This window comes from Andrographis paniculata, unplaced genomic scaffold (genome assembly GCF_009805555.1).
Source record: "Andrographis paniculata isolate CXL003 unplaced genomic scaffold, ASM980555v1 Contig18END, whole genome shotgun sequence".
Lineage (NCBI taxonomy): Eukaryota > Viridiplantae > Streptophyta > Magnoliopsida > Lamiales > Acanthaceae > Andrographis > Andrographis paniculata.
In genome coordinates this window covers 526,094-544,446 of record NW_026137468.1, presented here as the reverse complement: position 1 = coordinate 544,446, position 18,353 = coordinate 526,094, and the positions used below count along the sequence as shown (strand labels likewise).

Genomic DNA, 18,353 nt, shown 5'->3' with positions numbered 1-18,353 from the left:
GAAGACCAAGAACAAAGCAGAATTTAAATTTAAATCTCAAGAACTACAGCACTGCAGAAACTTGTACAACAGTGTGGCATCATTAACAAGCTGTGCACAACACATGTAGTTTTAATCAACACATAAAATTCACAAATTTATTTAAATTTTTTGTTTATTTAATTTGTTTTTTCCACAACAAAGTTAGCTATAAGTACTCTGTCCATTCTCAACTCCTAATCCATACAACACACCGGTGTACTTCTCCATCGAGCCGCTGAAGAAATTCTCTTTCAGCTTCCTGAAAGTGCAAGAAGTGAGCAAACTATCGGAACCCGCCTGATGACAAACCCCAATTCTTTCAACTTCCAACAGCTCAGCCAGCTTGTTCAGCCCACCATGAAGGCTGTTTGAGAACTTCATCAAATGCTTAATGTCGAAAAGCACAGGGAAGTACACTTTGATCAAAGTAAAGAACCCGGCCTGCGTGTCCGGAAGGTTCTGGCATGTCAACACCTTGAGCAAATACCCGAAATCATATCCACTATGGAAAGTCACCCAAAACACATTATCATTCAAAACAATCCCTGACGACATCAAGAGCTCCCCAAATTTTCTTGCATCAATACCATTCTCATTGTTCTTCACAAAGTTGATCCCACTCTGGCGCAACAGTTCGATCGAATCATTCGCAAAGACATCCTCATTTGGATTGAATTCGCGGAAATTGAATTGCCAGATGCAGTATTTATCTGTTCCACAAGTCGGAAGATTCCCCTGCTCATCGGAGAAGGTTAGCCCCAACTGGATCAGCTTCAGCAGATCAACGTTATCCTTCAAGGTCTGGTAATGGTAATCAGTAGAGTTTTTGAAATTTCCCACCGGTCTGATAACCACTCCAGGAAACTCGGTATCCATGGCGACGTAAGGAAACTCATCGACAATGTTACGAATCAAAACGAATTCGTCTTCCAGATTGTCAGCCCAAACCTCCCGGATTTGAATCGAATCGCTTTTGGGAAGAAGAGACATTTCTCACGAACGAAATCTGAGCAATTTTGGCTTAAAGTAGTACGAAATCTCCAGATTTACACCCTCCGAATCAGTCAAGTCAAAGTTCCAATTTCCAGACAGATCTGAGGTTTCCAAGCAAAATCTGCAGAATATTTGAAGAGAAGCGTGAATCAGCTCGAGATCGGCATAAACCCTACCCAACAAAACCTCATAACCCTCCAAACTTTTAGAACGATTTACAACTTTTTCGGCGATCCTTCGTCCAGATCTAAGCTAATTTCTCACTTAATTCCCAGATTCCCTTGAAAATAAACCCAAATCGAGGTCAAAAATTTCGATAAACCTCAACCATAGAAACTTACCCTAAATCAAAACAGGCAGGGAGAGATCTTGGCTCGAAAACGTCGAGATCCAGTACCAAATTGCTCGCAGACGAACACCGACGGCGTACTACCCCAAGGGGGTATATATATATATATATATGTGTGTGTGTGCGTGTGTAAAAGGGGATTAGGGTTTGAAAAATGATAAGGAGTGTAAGGCGGCTAAGGAAGGAGAAAAAACACTACTCACCGATACTTCCCATTTTAACTCTACAACAGAGGTTAGAGACGACTACCTCTTTATTTATTTATTATTATTAAATTAAATCCCATTTTCTAATTTTAATTTCATCGTTTAAATAATTTATTGTTGTTTTCTTGAAAAAAAAAAGGAAAAAAGGAAAAGTATTAAAAAGGATGACCAAAGAGGAATGGGCCGGGCCCACTTTAGAAACGAGAGTTTGGTCTATTCTTCTTCACTGTATTTTTTAATAGAAATTCTTTAATTACAACTAAAATAAAATAAAATTGAAATTAAATCTCAAACGTTCTCTGTCGTGGGGTTGTTTTCTTTTTTTAGAGTAAGAAAGAGGTTATTAATTAAATTGAATGGGGTTGGGGAATGGAATAAAAAGGGTTTCTTTATTAGTGTATGGGTTTTGTGTATGAATGTGATGTGATTGGAGTGGGGTTGAACGATTTTTTTTTTTTTTTTTAATTTTTGTATGTGGGTATATTTAGCATGGTTTGTTAATGGTGGGCCCCCTCCCCTAATTAGGTTGGGGCTTTGCTGTCTATGTGCTGTGCTGTGCTGTGTGCACTGCATCTGCATCTGCATCTATAATTCTATATATGTATATGAATAATGAATAAATGATGAAGGTTCTATCTCTCTCTTCTGTTCTTCTGGTTTGTTTGTCATGAAATGAAATTTGGGATGAAACGATCAAGGTTTCAACCAAAACTACATATTAATTAATTAATTAATAGAGATTTTGTGGTATGATCTGATCTTTGATCAAAGGAAACTAAAGAGAGAAATATATATATATATATAGATGCTGGAAATGCACCCGACAACCAAACGTGGCCTCAGATGCACCTTTGCTTTTCTTTTTTCCCCACTTCCCTTCTTTCTTTAGAAAAAATAAATAAAATAAATAATTCCATTTTATAGTCTATGGACTATGGCATATGATATGAGGCGTGGTGGATGGATCAGAGTACAAGCAACAGTGCCATTGCCATTTATGTGTAATTGGGCCACTAAAATAATAGCCCAAATTTTATTTGGACCTTATTTCGGCCCAACATCTATTTGGGCTACTTTATAATGATGGCCTGAATGAAAACTGGTCTAAATTTGAGAATATCATTTTCAATTTCAATTTCGTGTTATTTATCATTTTTTTTAATAATATACAAGCATGCGATGATTCCCTGAGCTCACATGAAAAAAACTTTACTTAAAAAAAAAAAACTCAAAATTTAAAATTCAAAATTGAAATTCATACCAATGTGTTTGTGCCACACAGTTACAAGCCTTCAGAAAAAAATGATCATCTTCAAGTTTTGTATTAGAAATCCTAAATATTACCTGTACCTATTTGAGGACACGATCATCAATCTAAAGCATTGTCAATAATATGGTTACATTTTAATTTATTGACAAATTAATATATCTAAGTGAAGTGAAGGAATTTTGAAGTCATAAATAAGAAAACAAACCAGATAATGGTTGCAGCAGCTTTCAATGAAGATCATCTTGAGCTGATGAGGAGGACCTTCTTTGTGGCAACTGCATATTTACCAGATCATGTCTAGGTAGGTTGTTAACTTGTGCATTATCGTTGGCCATTTCTTGATTTTCGGCTGCAGTAAGTGCCAACAAATGGGAGCCCTCCTTGTTCTTGCGGACGACTAAATACGCAATGCTCGCTAAATAAACGAGCATTGCTGAGAATCCTAGCACGCCACAGAGCACAATGGTTGCGAGGTTCAAATGGCTGTGTTGAAGAGAAGTAACTAGCTTCTCGGCGAGGTAGTAGATGTTTATCCCCATGATGAAGGAGCCGATGATCCATGTGATGGCCGAAACCTGAAAAGGGGTGTAAGTGTAACATGGAGTTTCAAGATGTTTATCGAAATGAGGATGAAGTGTATGACAAAATAAAAATGTTATGAGATAGTACTAATATATGTGGAAAGGATTGATGTTTTATTAGTTCTTACTGAGATTGAGTTGGCGTATGATCCCATCTTGGTCTTGCTGCTAGTGAACTTGAGAAGTGGAATTAGTGCAAAAGGAAGTTCGAAGGATAAAATCATCTGCCAGATCAATAAATTTCAAGAAACAAAAATGACTGTAATATGTAAAGTAGTTATGACATTGAACTGAAGCTGAAGGCAAGAAGAGTATTTACCGATGCTATGATGATCAAGTTTCCAGCCCCTTCAGATCCACCAATAATAGCTACAATTAGACTAGGGACAATAGCTAAGCATCTTGTCAAAAAGTTTCTAATCCATGGTGTCAATCGTAGATCAAGAAAACCCTATATGAAAAACATGACAAAGGTATTAGAAAACAAGGTGTGAAGGCAAATATGATGGTCATTTTTTGAATGTAAATTCAAGAATGTCAATATAGATCCATAAAATTTGCCAGAACAGTATAACAGGAAAAACTAAGTAGCACGAAGTGCATTCAGGAATATGAAATACATGGTTAAATGAAAATGTGGAATAAGATATTTGACCTGCATAACATATTGTCCTGCATATGTTCCCGTTATTGTAGAGCTCTGACCTGATGCCAGCAAAGCAACTGCAAAAAGCTTGGAACTCCAATGCCCTAGCACATTCTGTAATTAAACAATATATAGCATAGAACTATGATGAAACATTGGAATCGTGAAGTATTATATTTTGCAGTAATTATGCTAGTCACATACTTTGAGTAAAAATGAAGCCTCATTTAAGTCCAAGTTCTTGCAACTTTGAAGGTCATTTGCATTCACATATGGTGAATTGCAAACAGCTCCACTAACCGAGATGACTGATATATTGATGATAAAGGCAATCATTAGAGCGAAACCACTTTCAATCAAATAAAATCGACACGCCTCCTGCAAAGACAAGAAATAATAAAAGGCTTTCGCACAGAAATGCAATAACTTCAACCAAAAATAAAAAAAGAAGGAAACTATTACTTTGATACCACCAACAGAACGAGGTATTTTTCTTGAGAGTACTAGTGCTGAATGGAGAAAAAGATTGTGCCTGAAGCAAAATTAGGAGGAGTAACAGTTAGAACTCATCAAATGGCAAGACAATTTGTTGATAGAAAAATGCATTGAAACTCACGGCATAACCATTGCACCAAGGAGTGAAATGGCAAGCTTAGTTGCTCCACTACCACTAAGTTGGGGAACAAAAAGGCCATGTAAAACATCTGGAGCTTTGGGCTTTGCATATCCAAGCTCAGCAAAAAAGCAGCCAGCAATTGTGAAGACTAGCAAAGCAATAAGGATTTCAAGCTTTCTAACCTGTAAAAGTTCACATATGATTTTATAAAGAGCAGGACATCACTTATCATACTGGTTGTGTAACACAATTATTATTATTTTTTTTTCCCTAAATTTACATTGCTTACTACTAACACAACACAGAGATAATTATATGAAAGCCATGAAACTTTCAAGTACCCCGTATTGCTGCAGTAATAAAAGAATCAATGTACTGAGTCCCGTGATAAGAACACCACACCAAAGTGGTATCTTGAAAAGCATGTTTAGTGCAAATGCTGTTCCAATAACTGAAACGAGAAGTAGCATAATCAAGGGAAAGTGAAGAAAACAAATGACAACATTACGTTAGCAACCTCTGTCTTAACAACACGATTGTTGTAGTTAATATACAAAAGTGGTACTCATTTTTGCATTATCACTTAAAGCATGAGCAAGAAGTAAACTGCAGCATAGCATCTCTTTATCATTGTATCTGTATGTGTGTGTTTAATTGACAATAACTAACCTTCAGGAATGTCACAAGCAACAATAGCTATTTCAGCAAGGACCCACAAAATAAAATTGGGGGCCTTTGGATATTCCATTCGACAATGTTCAGCTAGATGCTTCCCTGTGGAAGATACATTACATTAGAAATCAAACCAAAAAGAAGAACCTCTGGTTTTCATGTGCAAGGACACAATTGAAGAAATACTGAACCTGTAACAACTCCCAAGTTTGCTGCAAGAGATTGTATGACAAGAGCAGCACATGAAGCTAACAATATAATCCATAGCAGCTGTGAGATAAATAGAGTAATACACAATTGATCAGCCAGGAGAGAATTTACCAAATTAGTAAACCTTTTACATGATCCACAACTAACTTTTGCTCACCCCATACTTGTATTGAGCTCCTGCCTGGAGATCAGTTTGAACTGTTGACGCAGAGGAGATGAAAAAAATCACTAACCATGGATGTTACATTGAAGAAGGTAAAAACGTAATCATTAGGCCTTACAATTTCCAGGATCAATATAGGCAATGGAGACAAGAAAGCCGGGACCCATGTATGCAAATAAGTTCTTCCAGCTTTCTTTCTGTTGAAAAAAGAACGCAAAGAAATTCATGCTATCCATAAAAAGTAAGATGCATTATTTAGATGTGATAAATCTTGGTGAAAACTATGTAAATTTTCATTTTTGAGTTTTATTGCAAGACAACATATATATCTGTCTGTCGTTTATTAATTTCACAAAAAGTCCATTGAAGTAAGTAAGATCATCTAGAATATCTACTGCATCACTTTAGTTACTTCACCGTAGAAACTCATGTAGCTTAAGTTCAGAAACTGGTAGTGAGTTAATTATTTCATGTAAACTGCTTCAAAAAAACTAATCACACAACATAGATAATGACTGAACAACCTATCGAGTAGAAACTGATGATTAAATAATTAATCAATACTTCCTCGTAGTTAATTTTTGAAAATTTTGTTCCAATAAATCTCAACTTTAAATATAGCGACTCATCAATAGCCAATACATCCATATATACAAAAAGGCAAAAGAAGAACTCGCCTCAGGTACAACAATCTGTTCGTATTCAATATTATCGATAAGCGGCTCACTGGTTCGAGCTCTGGTCATGAACTGTGGCTGTTGCGATGGCAGCGCCGCCATGCTTTTAAGCTCTCTGTAACTGAATGAATTATTCGCGAAAACTAAAATTTCAATCTATTAAAATCAAAACAGCAAAAATTCGAAGTTCGACGAAGCACCATACATGCAAATTGCAATCAACAAAACCAGGAATACTCACAAATCAAAACTGAAAGCAATCAAGATGGAAAACAATCGAGAAATGGAAATGCTTACTCTGGCTCGCTCGCTGTAGCCACTGCTCTCGCCAATTGCTTCAACTGTAAACTGCCATCTCTGAAGCATTTATAGTTCAACCAATGCTCGTGACTTATGTCTCTATTCCTGCTTAGTAATTTATTATTTTTTATTTAAAAATAATAATAATTCTAATTATTCACACACAAAGAGCATCAAAGTTAACTACTATTATATAGCTAAAAAATAAATAAATAAATAAAAATGGCATCCCATTAAAGCCGCAAAAAATGGAATTCAATTATTTATAAGACAGAATCAATCCATGGTGTTTTATTATTATTACTATTATTATTATTATAAATTAGTGATGTCTCTTTACTTTGTTGAGTTAAAATATTTTAGATTATGTCTGAAATAATTAATTGAATGCAATATTTTTAAAATAAAAAATAAATTCATACCATTTATGTATTGGTAAAGAGTATAACATACAAACTAATAGTAGTTTATTTTTAACAAAATTTTATCAAAGAAGATGTTTTGTTCATATATGTATTTTTGAAAGTTTTCACGTTATTTATTAAAAAATAATTTTTAAATTATAATATCAAATATTTAATTTTTTATTAGTTTATAATTCTCAATAAAAAAATCTTTGTACAAATAATGGAGTTAAAAATAGAAAATACAAATTATAAAATAATAATAATAATAATAAGTGGGATATTTTATTTTATTTAATTTTTGTTTAATTAAGTTAAAAAATAGGGAATAGGTGGGTTAATATATGCCCACCATTTAAAGTAGAGAATAGTAAATAAGTGGTTTGGGTCCAAAAGAGAAAAGTGCAAGCAGAGGCACTTTGGATGAATCAGATTTTATTGCAAGATTTGGTAGTCATATGTGATTTTTATGATTAGCTTAAATCTAACTCACACTTTATTTAAATAGGAGTTTTTTTTTTTTTTTTTTTTTTTTTTTTAAGTTTCAAAAGTTTTGACAATAATAAAAAAATTAAGTATTAACTTAATATTTATTTGAGAAAATATATTTCGTGTGATTTTTTTTTTTTAATTTACTCTTGAAAAATAAATAATAACTTTTTTATAGAAAAAAAATGTATATAAAAAGAGTAACTGTTCACATGTCATATTATTTAATGAACATAACTATATTTCAAATTAGTTATTTATATAAGAAGTCATTATTTGTTTATTTATTTTTGTTTAATAAATTTAATTGGGCCCAGTCTAAAATGGCCCAGTATCTTAGCCCAATACTGGAGCCACTGATGCAATATGCACTACTTTCTTTTGTTTGGACTAGGTTTATTTTATAGAAATATTAAAATTTTAAAATAATTTTGTTAATTTGAAATCTGATTTTTATTTTTTATATTAAGTCATTATTTTAATTTTATTTAAAATATATTGAAGGTCGTGGACGCCTATACAAAAAAATATGTCCATTAGTAGTATATTAATATTTTTAAAATATATATATTAAATTAAATAATTAAAAAGAAAAACCAGAACAGATCAAGGTTGATTATTAATGAATCTTTGTTGGTGTGAATATTTTATTTATTTATTTATTTATTAAAGATTGAAATAAAAACAATAATATTTTAATAGTTGTGTGCATAATTAGAAATGTGCAACGCCGACGTCAACTGCTGTTCCAATGTCGGCCACTTCGTGTCTTGTAAGAAATTCATTTAAAGCATATATATATCTATATCATTAAATAATTAAATAAACAAATACTACTGATCTCACACGTACACTTTACAAAAATAAATTAAAAAAGACTTAGTAGATTGACCAAGCTATTTACCACATAATTAATATTCAATCTAACATTTGAAACGTATTTATGGTCCTGCTGAATTTGAATTATTTTAGAAAGCCATCATCCCTTTTTTATACTAATATTAATGATAATTAAAATAAAAGGTCAAATCATAAGAACATTCATTCAGTACGGACAAAGAAATACTGTAATAATCCCTAGAGTTCGTTCTAGTCTAATGTTATTTATTATTATTCTTTATTCTTAAATTATATTATATTAAATTAAATATACGTATATTTATATTTATATTTCTATTATGTCAAATTTTTTGTTTTATTATTTATTTTTTATTATTCTTGGATTTCCAACCAGATAAACCTTAAAATATTACCTCAGTTTTTTTTAAAAAAAAAAAAAAAAACAAGTTGCGAGAATAAATTAAACATAAGGTAGGAATTAATACAGCAATGATTTAATTGTACTTTGAGGTAATGAATGAATTAATTAAACTTCTGGATGACGTCATGCATGACTGCATGAGATAATTAATAAGTCTTTGATGGGTCACATAATGGAGGGTTAACTACATCCGCATGTCTGTGATTGAAGAAAAGAAAGTCAACCACCGCCAAAAGTCAACCCACGTTAATACTTACTACGTACATACAGTGTTAATTAATTAATTAAGTTGAAGAAGAAAGGCGTGTCAAATTTGCAAACCATTGCCACATTAAAAGTGGCATTTACAAAAATATTATATTAATAAAAAATACAAAAATCTATATAAATTTTTCTTCCGACGACGTCGTATTGTCCGTATACGATCTATATATAAAACAAACGAGACTACTTTATTTCCGTCAAAATATGCAATTTTAAAGATAATAAATCAGCCGCCCCTGTTTCCCATGCTCTACTGTCTTTTTGGTCTTTATATAATAAAAATAAATAAACAATTAACAAATACAATTATTTATTTTCTAATAAATAAATAAAATCTAAATACAGAAATAGCAGTATTTCATTGTCCATGAGATTTATGTTTATTTTTTACTTCTTTATAAAAAATATTTATTTTCAATTTATGGTAAATGATTTGTTAGACACTATTTAATTTATATTTTTTTAAATATTATATTTATTTATAGAGCATTAGAAATAATAATAACAATACTACTTAAAAATCTGGAAACGTGGGCCCCACTAAAAACCAAAGGTACAACTGGGCAGGTTCCTTCCTGTTCGACTCCACGCTGTCACCACTTGTACCCTGGATAGCTATTCAGTCCATTCTCAAGTCAATATAGTGTTGCACAGATTTTGACTTTTTTTTCAAATTAAATTACATAATAATTTGTTTTCTTTATTAATATTTATTACGTCACACCACTGCCACACCCTTCAATTAAACCACCAATCGCTACTCGAGCTTTTATTATTACTATTATATATATATATAACTCTTTAAATTAAACTTGTTTACAGTATAATCCTAATTTATATTTTTTCTACAACAAAATTTGCACATATAAATTCACCCAAAAAGAAAAAAAAATAAAAAATGAATCCACTTTTCAAATTATAACAGACTATAATCTTCACTTGTGATGGACTTTTTAAAATTCCCTAACAAAATTTCATTAAATTTTGAATTGAATTCGCAATCAATTCATTTATATTTACAGCTCTGGTAAATATATAATTATATTTACATATATTTGAAATAATAATAATAATAATAATAATAATAATAATAATAATAATAATAATAAAAAGAATTGTAAGATCCCCACCTCGTAAGTACAGAATTCGTGTCAATTTTCAAAGTCGTCTACAAAGCCCCAAAATCTATCCAATTTCTCAATAAAAATAAAAATATTTATTGGATATATATAAACATAGCAAACTTTGACACGTTGTCCTAAATCCTAATTCAATTCATTGCATTTGATTTTCTAACAAATTGTACTATGAAATGAAAGGATTATTAGACTCACTTGGTGACTCCTACATTACTCAATTCAATTTTTCAATGTCATATGCAATTTTCTCGTTATAATCATGCTAATATTTTTTTACTCTTCTTCTTAATTTTATTATATAATAATTAATTTTTCATTGTTTTTTTATTCTACTATTTTTATCATTTTTTTTTATAAAGTTATTTAATACTTCTATTTTATTTTTTATCCACAACTTTTACTATTATTTCTTAATTTTAATAATAAAATAACATAATTAGCCCATACAAGGAAATACCATTTACCTATTTATTTTTTAACCACATTAAATTATAAATATTTTCAAATGTATACTTATTTAAGTTAATATTATTACGTCAAATAAATATATAAGGATGAAAAAATTATGGATGTCAAATGGGGCGGGTTAGTTCCGGACTCGATCTTAATAGGACGGGTTCGGGTCTAAAAAAATTGGTTCGGGCCGGGTTGTGGATTTTGAGTTTTAGACCCGGCTGAGTTCAGGGCGGGTTTCGGGTTTTACTATAAATCCGTCCCGTCCCACCCCGGACCCGAACCCGAATATTTTAATAATTATAATAATTTATTTATATTTTTATACAATATAAATTATATTATTTTTTTATTTAAAAAAATTTAAATATAAAATAGAACTTTAATTCTAAATCAAATTTATTTTCGCATTTGTTTCTCTTACAATTTTCTTTATAATTGTGACTACTGCTAACCGCCATCACTACGAACTATGTTCAATATTTGATTGTTCTTATTATTAGAACTATAGTTTTTTGATACTTTGACGCATACTTATATTTTTTAGTATTAAATTATTTAAAAAAATTATTTTAATTTTTTTTTGAAAAAAAAAACGGATTTATCGGATTGACCCCGAACCCTCCGGGTTCGGAGCGAGACGGGTCCTGAGACCGGGTTGAAGTGGGGCGGAGCAGATCTTGGATCCTAAAATTTTCTAGCGAAGCAGGTCCCGGGCCTGCAAAATCCGTCCCATTGACATCCCTTAAAAAAAAAAAAAAAAAAAAAAAAAAAAAACAGTACATATAAACTACATGTATTTTTTTAAAAAGTTTTTAAAAGATATGTTCAAATCTAACTATAAATATCCCACTAATTGTTTTAGGTTACATCTTGTATTTGAATTAATCATTTAAAATATATGAGTACAAATATATATATGTAAAAAAATGATAAAAACAATTTGTTGTTGGGTATGGACAATAAAAACGTGTGCAAATCATGATCTCCTCCTTCTAGAAGGGTTATTTATTTATTATGGCTTAAATGATTGGACGTTCTCATTATTACTAATTTATTAACAAGAAATAAAATTAGCATGCGTATCTGTCCTAATAATCATACAATAATTATGTCCATCTCTAAACGCAAAGTTCTAAAATTTAAAAATAAAAAATAAAAAATCACCATGAAATAATTTCATTAAACTTAAAAACTGATATTTCCATCTACATATCATCTATACTTATGATAAATTATTCACTAGTATGAAAACGAAGACCACTACGTATAATAAGTCGTGGAATTTATTATTTATATACAAAATTTAGGGTTTCTTCATTTTTTATATTTTAAAAAATAATAATAAATGCAAATTAAATAAATTTAAAACCACCAATATTAGAAAATAAAAAAGAAAAACAATTGAAGGGGTAAAGCGCGTGAAGGGAAATTAGTAGGTAGGAATAATAAAAAGAGAAATGGAACGTGGGAAATGCGCGTGCGCTCCAGCAGAGATGAAATACCGAAAGTACCCTCGATTTGTTATTACAAACACAGAGTGAGGAGATAAGGACAAGTGGAAAAAGAATAAGAGGAAAGAATGGTCAATGGAGATTGTATGTAATAAGTTGAGCTTCTTTGCTTCTTCTTGTTACAAAAATATACTCCATCCATCCTTCAAATTTATGTTGGATTTGGGATCAAATATATGTATCGAATATGTTGTTAAAGTTATTATTTTATTCAGTCTTATTATGTAAGTGATCTAATTAATTAATTTTTGACCGATAAGTTTGATTGTTATGGAATGAAATTGCAGCTACCCGTATAATATTATTATTTTCGTGACGTGATAAATTAATGATATTAATTAAGGGTATAATTGTAATTGCAATTATGTTTGTCCTATTATAAATAGGCTAAGTTTAGATCTCCAGGATCAGCACGCCATATCTGATTCTCCCTGCAGTTTCGGCTCCTCACCCGTAAAGGACAGAAAGGAAACCGGCTCTCTGATCTTGGAAGACCAAACCTTTAATTACCCAAGATTTGTATATGCTTCATCAGGTACGCTTCCGCTTTAAGGATCAGACATTTAAATTCAACAATTTATGCTCATTTTTTTAGGTCGTCATCAAAAAAATATTCTCATTTTTTTAAATAAAAAATTATTATATTTTTTTATTATAAAAAAATATTATTATTCATTTTTATTAGAATTCGTGTCCAATCAAATAAACACAAAGGAATATTTGTATTATTACAAAGGAAATGAAGTATTAATTAATTAATTAAATTGGTGTGGCCTTTTCTTCACTACCCTTTTTCTTAGGTGGGCTTGACTTTGACTTTGCCCCAAGAATTTCAACATTTCAATGCCTGTTTTTCAAGGCTATTTTAAATTTTAATTTGTTTTGACAAAATCCCTTTTGGATGAAATGAACCGACAAGATTATGGTTTTGGTTTAATACTTTTCTTGCCCACCCCACCCCACCCACCCCACACTGACTCAGTAGTAGTAGTGTGTGTGGGTGTTTTTGATTTCTAAATCAGATCTTACCAATTTACACCTCTTTTCTGTCTTCTGGTCTCTCTACCCATTTGCCCCTTTTTCTTATTTATTTAATTAATTAATTTTATCCGTGTGGTTCTTCTTTCTTCTTCCTCAGAACCTTCCTACACAAGTTGTGGGTGTCTTTATAATCCTCTCAAAACCTTGTCTTTGATCCAATTGGCGTTTGAGCAAAAAGGGGCTATGGAATTCACCAGTCTTCTTACAAACAACACTGCTGCAGCTGCTTCATTGGATCTTAACTCAAAGCCCATCAAGTTTCTTGATGAAACCCCTTCTTCAATGGTATCTACAATTTTCAATTTTTGAATTTTAATTTTAGTATATATATTTTTTTTAATTTTAGAGACTTATGATGATGATGGTGTTTTTAGAAACAAGAAGTGGTGGAGAGTGATTTCATTGGATTTAGGAGACAAGTGAATGTGAAAGAAGAGGTAATTAATTATTAATGGATGCAAAAAAAAATAAAATAAAGAAAGTGGGGTTTAAATTTAACCAAGTTTTATGCCCTGAACGTGTTGGATGTTTTGTCTCAGAAAGGAGCTTTGATTGAGGAGCTGAACAGAGTTAGTGCAGAGAACAAGAAGCTCACAGAAATGCTTACACTTTTGTGTGAAAATTACAATGAATTGAGGAGCCAATTGGTGGTTCAGACAGCCAAGAATCCTCCAATTCCAAATGATGTTCGAAAGAGGAAAGCAGAAGCCATTATCAACAACAACAATGAATCTGCTGCTGCTAATATTGGGCCATCTGAGTGCAGCTCAAGTGATGAAGATTCTTCTTCAAAGAAGCCTAGGGAAGAACACATCAAGGCTAAAATTACCCGCGTTTATGTCCGTACAGACCCCTCCGACACCAGCCTTGTAAGAACAACAGAACCTCATCGTCTATTGTTGCAGTGATTTAAAAAAAAAAAAAAAGGATTTGTTTATTCATGGCCTGATCGATAATTGCAGATAGTGAAGGATGGTTATCAATGGAGGAAGTACGGACAGAAGGTTACAAGAGACAATCCTTGTCCAAGAGCTTATTTCAAATGCTCTTTTGCTCCAAGCTGTCCTGTCAAAAAGAAGGTTCGAAAAAACAACCTCAAATTCAGACAAAAAATGGTGTCTTTTTTCTGTTTCATCTTCTTCATTGGTGTCTTTTGTATGTTTTTGTCAATTTTCAGGTCCAGAGAAGTGTAGAGGATCAATCAGTTGTAGTAGCAACTTATGAGGGGGAACACAACCACCCAAACTCGTCGAAATCGGAGATTCCCGCTACCGGGACTAATCGAACCTTGGCGCCGCCCCCGCCTTGCTCGACCAGCGTCGGGTCCTCCGGAGTGACGACCGATCCGACTAAGCCAAAACTTAGTCAGGAAGGCAAAATTGATGGGCAAGAATTGCAGCATTACCTTGTGGAACAAATGGCGAATACATTGACTCAAGATCCGAATTTTAAAGCCGCACTGGCGGCGGCGATCTCCGGGAAGTTTCTTCAGCAGAAGAATCGGACGGAGAAATGGTAGCGACAGCAGGATCGATCAATGCCGGTTGTATGTATATATATATATATCGTTAGCGACGGGAGAAAAGACGCGATCAAATTCATTTGAAATGAGTCGAAAAAGTTAAAGCAGAAAATAGTGATATTGTACTACGATGGGTAACCTCCTGAGAAGTTCTCGTGTAGCGTAGACATCTTCGATTCGATTTTCCTAGTTGAGATTGTATTGGAACTGTAAGAATTATCGAGCGAATTCACATTTTCAGACGGGTTTGCGAGCAAGCTCTATCGTAATATACACGAATTGGAGGAAACAATTTTATAAGGATTTGTACATAAGCAGGGAAAAGTGTTGCGGGATATCGATGATGATAAACTGAATGAATGAGACACAGATTTTTCCTACCTCGACAGGTTTAAATCATCGATGTCTCCAGATAAATCGAGCTGATCTTCGGATGGTTTGTCTTTATTCTTGGATTCTGTCTCGTCGTTGTTCTTACATCCCATATCGCTGGCGATTATGCAGTCGTGATATCGGAAACAACTGACGAGATGGTCGTTGGTGATTCCCGAGACTTGCATGAATGAATAGACGACAGTAGGGCCAACTCCCCGGAATCCTCTTCGGACAAGGTCTTTGCTAATGGTATCTGCTTTCGATGTCTTGATCGGGACTTGTCTAGGATAGCGAAAATTAGAAACGATAGGCTTGTAGTTCACGAAGCTCCAAATGTACTTGTCGAATGACCCGATCTCATCTATAATCTGCAGGAGAAGTTCGAAAGATTGTACAGATTCTTTTGTCCATGGACACTTAACATTGGTATTCGACAAATTCTCTCAATTCATTTATACATTATGTGGATTTTCATCGAACATTTCCACTTTTAAGCACTTAGGATTAACTTAGGATGCAGAATTGATACCAATAAGGGATTGGGGACATATACCTTGCAGATTTGATGTGCATTTTCGATAATTGCTCGTAGCTTTAGTTCAGACAGAAGAGAGCTTGCAGGGCTTCCCGGCAATGCAATCTTCTTGTCATTTAATTTAGACACTGCCACCGGATCAAAATCCATAAAGACATCTCTGTAAAATCCAACACAAGCGCGACAAATTAGTATCCACAGAAAGTGAATAAAACGAAACCGTAGCATTCGCATCAAAATGCTGTAATACCTGAATATGTGTCTTTTGCTAAGAATGGCAGGCCATGTTAGTTCAGCCAATGCAGTAGATAAGCTAAGCAGTTCGAAAAGTTTCCTGAAAAATGTTTTGAGGTAAATGAGTAAAAGATTGGAGAAACAGGAAGCGACCATTTAGATTCTAAGTGAATAGGGCAAGTGGTGATACATACTTGTCATCATGAACCGGAAGCCCCCATTCTTCGTCATGGAATACGGTGTACAGTGGTTCTTTTTGTAAAACAAAAAAGAAATCAGCATACAGAATTGAAAATGCAGTTTTATATGCATTTAAGAAAATCATCGAAATGTTTCAAGCAATCAATAGAAGATGAAAGACAAATGAAATGCAAGTAATAACAAAACATCTTGTCATTTAAACTTTGGTAAAGACTCATTTCATCAAACTGGTGTGGCACCATATCAAAAGAAAAAGAAAGGGTCCGAAAAAACATTTTGCCGTATTGATTTGGTTGCCAAAAGCCTTGCGATATATATATTCTGTTTCTATGATCTCATCACAGACAAGTTTCAGAGGTTAAGATGTGCATAAATGCCTTTAAAGGGCTGTAACAGAAATTTCATTCGGAGGGTTTAAACAAATATTATGCTTATATGGTATCTGTATCTCCATTCGAGACACACAATCAAACATACGAATCTTGAAGATCATAGATGGTCCATACCCCATGAAAAGAAAAGTTGTCTTCAACAAACAATAATTTTCACTATGTTCCATTGTGTTTTCAAGCTTTTTCTTTTCCACTTCCGCCCAAAAACATCATTTTAGACACAAGCTCTACCCCAAATATCACGAGCAACTACTATTTTCCACTCCGAAAATTCAAATCCAAAACAACCAAAAAACACGAGTAAACACACATAAGGAGCATTAATCGACCAGCTAAATTAAGAAGACCATAAAAGATCAAAACTATGAAGTTTCGTCAGTGCAAAAAAACATGACTTGCAGTTAGAAAGAACTATATGCATTTCTAGTTGCTATATCATCCTCCTCCATGATCAAAACAAATTGTCAAATTTCATGGCCTGACACTGAAATCAGAAACAGATTATGATTACAAATCTAAAATTTAAGGTAAATTCATCGCTTGCATTACATTGTATACCACATCACAAACCCTAATTCAGTAACGAACATCCACAATCCAACACCGAACAGAGAGAATACTCATCTAATTGAATAAGAAGGGCATGAAAATCATACCAGTATTGGAAGTCACCCAAGCACACCTTTTCTTAACCATGGAACCATCGACCATCGTACATTCACTCTCAGCTCCAATTATCTTCCCATTTCCCTCCATCTTCTCAATTTTCTCGCCTTTCCAGCCACATTGTTGCTTCCTCCTCAAAGGCGGAGTCGAAGCGGAAGTCCGACGGCTGATCCTTCCTGTAGAAGCCCTACTGTGTGAAGAATCCGTCGAGGCTTCTGAAGAACACGAAGCATTTAGCGACAAATTATGCTGGCGCTGCCTCAGAACCGAGGCGGCATTGCTTACACTCTTCCTAAAACCCACCGGAGATGGAATTTGCTCCACCGTCATTTCCGGCGCCTGAAACGCCGTCTCGGACGAATGCAGCACCTTCTCGCTCTTCAGCTTCACTACCGGCTTCCGTAACTCCACAGATCTGGCTTTATTTCCAGCTGGTCCAAGCACGGAACGCGCCTCCTGGTCCGCAAAACTCATCGATTTAGCCACCGGTGGTCCAGACATTGTCGAATCCAAGCGCGAGGCTCCTCAAAATCACAGTTAGAAAGCGGAATTTCAGAACGAGCATTGCAGAAAGGTAATTAGGGCTTCTCCGGGCAGCGCATCGTGGCACAGTGACGATGGCAGAAAATCGATCAATACACTAGAGAGATAGTGGACAAATCATTCCACAGAGGTACGATCCAGTCCCGGTGTGGCGGCGCTGCCACTGACGGCGGAGGAGAAATTGGTGCGGCGGCCGATCAGCGACGGGGAGAGCAATTATGGATGTTTCTAGAGAGGGAGAAGTAGGTGAGGACACTACGAACCATTAAATGCTTGCCACCTCAGACAAGGCAGCCTATTTATTAATTAACTCTTTTTTTCCTTTTAATTTATTAATCTAATTTTGTACTTTTATTAATATATCCTAAATAATTTATGCTGTAAAAAGACCGTCAACATATTATATAAATATAAATGACATACTAAATATATATATTTTTTTTTCAATTCAAAATATTATTTTTATTATTTTAATAAAAATAACTATATATTAATATAAAAATATATTTAATTTTTATTTTAAATTGTAAATATATTATTTTTATTGAATTTAATTATATATTTTACTATAATGTATACTGCTGGTTCAATATAAATACAAATTCAACATCATATG

The 18,353-nt window shown here is 33.3% G+C and overlaps 4 protein-coding genes across 7 annotated transcripts; 1 reads left to right on the top strand and 3 right to left on the bottom strand.

The window, feature by feature from the left end:
• Positions 1-1,596, bottom strand: LOC127239361 (probable CCR4-associated factor 1 homolog 7). The gene is made up of 2 exons (XM_051257470.1): positions 1,356-1,596; positions 1-1,135 (listed from the first exon to the last, which is right to left on the bottom strand). The coding sequence occupies exon 2, from the start codon at positions 1,009-1,011 to the stop codon at positions 184-186; it is 828 nt and encodes a 275-aa protein (XP_051113427.1). The 5' UTR covers positions 1,012-1,135; positions 1,356-1,596; the 3' UTR covers positions 1-183.
• Positions 1,597-1,885: 289 nt separating this feature from the next.
• Positions 1,886-6,805, bottom strand: LOC127266425 (metal transporter Nramp6). 4 transcript variants are annotated; one of them, XM_051296695.1, is made up of 15 exons: positions 6,702-6,805; positions 6,405-6,525; positions 5,846-5,924; positions 5,722-5,762; positions 5,546-5,624; positions 5,352-5,456; positions 5,024-5,133; positions 4,683-4,864; positions 4,529-4,598; positions 4,271-4,444; positions 4,076-4,180; positions 3,740-3,871; positions 3,549-3,644; positions 3,045-3,414; positions 1,886-2,919 (listed from the first exon to the last, which is right to left on the bottom strand). In XM_051296695.1, exons 2-14 carry the CDS (start codon positions 6,504-6,506, stop codon positions 3,067-3,069), a joined length of 1,623 nt encoding a protein of 540 aa, XP_051152652.1. In that variant the 5' UTR covers positions 6,507-6,525; positions 6,702-6,805; the 3' UTR covers positions 1,886-2,919; positions 3,045-3,066. The 4 variants fall into 4 exon arrangements, with proteins under 4 accessions (XP_051152652.1, XP_051152631.1, XP_051152645.1 ...); XM_051296674.1 differs by having other exon boundaries at positions 1,886-3,414; XM_051296688.1 differs by having other exon boundaries at positions 1,886-3,414; positions 6,405-6,547; positions 6,702-6,736.
• Positions 6,806-13,270: 6,465 nt separating this feature from the next.
• LOC127239898 (probable WRKY transcription factor 40) lies at positions 13,271-15,033 on the top strand. The gene is made up of 5 exons (XM_051258271.1): positions 13,271-13,554; positions 13,644-13,706; positions 13,809-14,138; positions 14,232-14,348; positions 14,447-15,033. The coding sequence occupies exons 1-5, from the start codon at positions 13,453-13,455 to the stop codon at positions 14,786-14,788; spliced, it is 954 nt and encodes a 317-aa protein (XP_051114228.1). The 5' UTR covers positions 13,271-13,452; the 3' UTR covers positions 14,789-15,033.
• LOC127239891 (uncharacterized) lies at positions 14,973-18,011 on the bottom strand. The gene is made up of 5 exons (XM_051258258.1): positions 17,185-18,011; positions 16,130-16,187; positions 15,952-16,035; positions 15,720-15,861; positions 14,973-15,534 (listed from the first exon to the last, which is right to left on the bottom strand). The coding sequence occupies exons 1-5, from the start codon at positions 17,693-17,695 to the stop codon at positions 15,169-15,171; spliced, it is 1,161 nt and encodes a 386-aa protein (XP_051114215.1). The 5' UTR covers positions 17,696-18,011; the 3' UTR covers positions 14,973-15,168.
• Between the last annotated feature and the right edge of the window lie 342 nt (positions 18,012-18,353).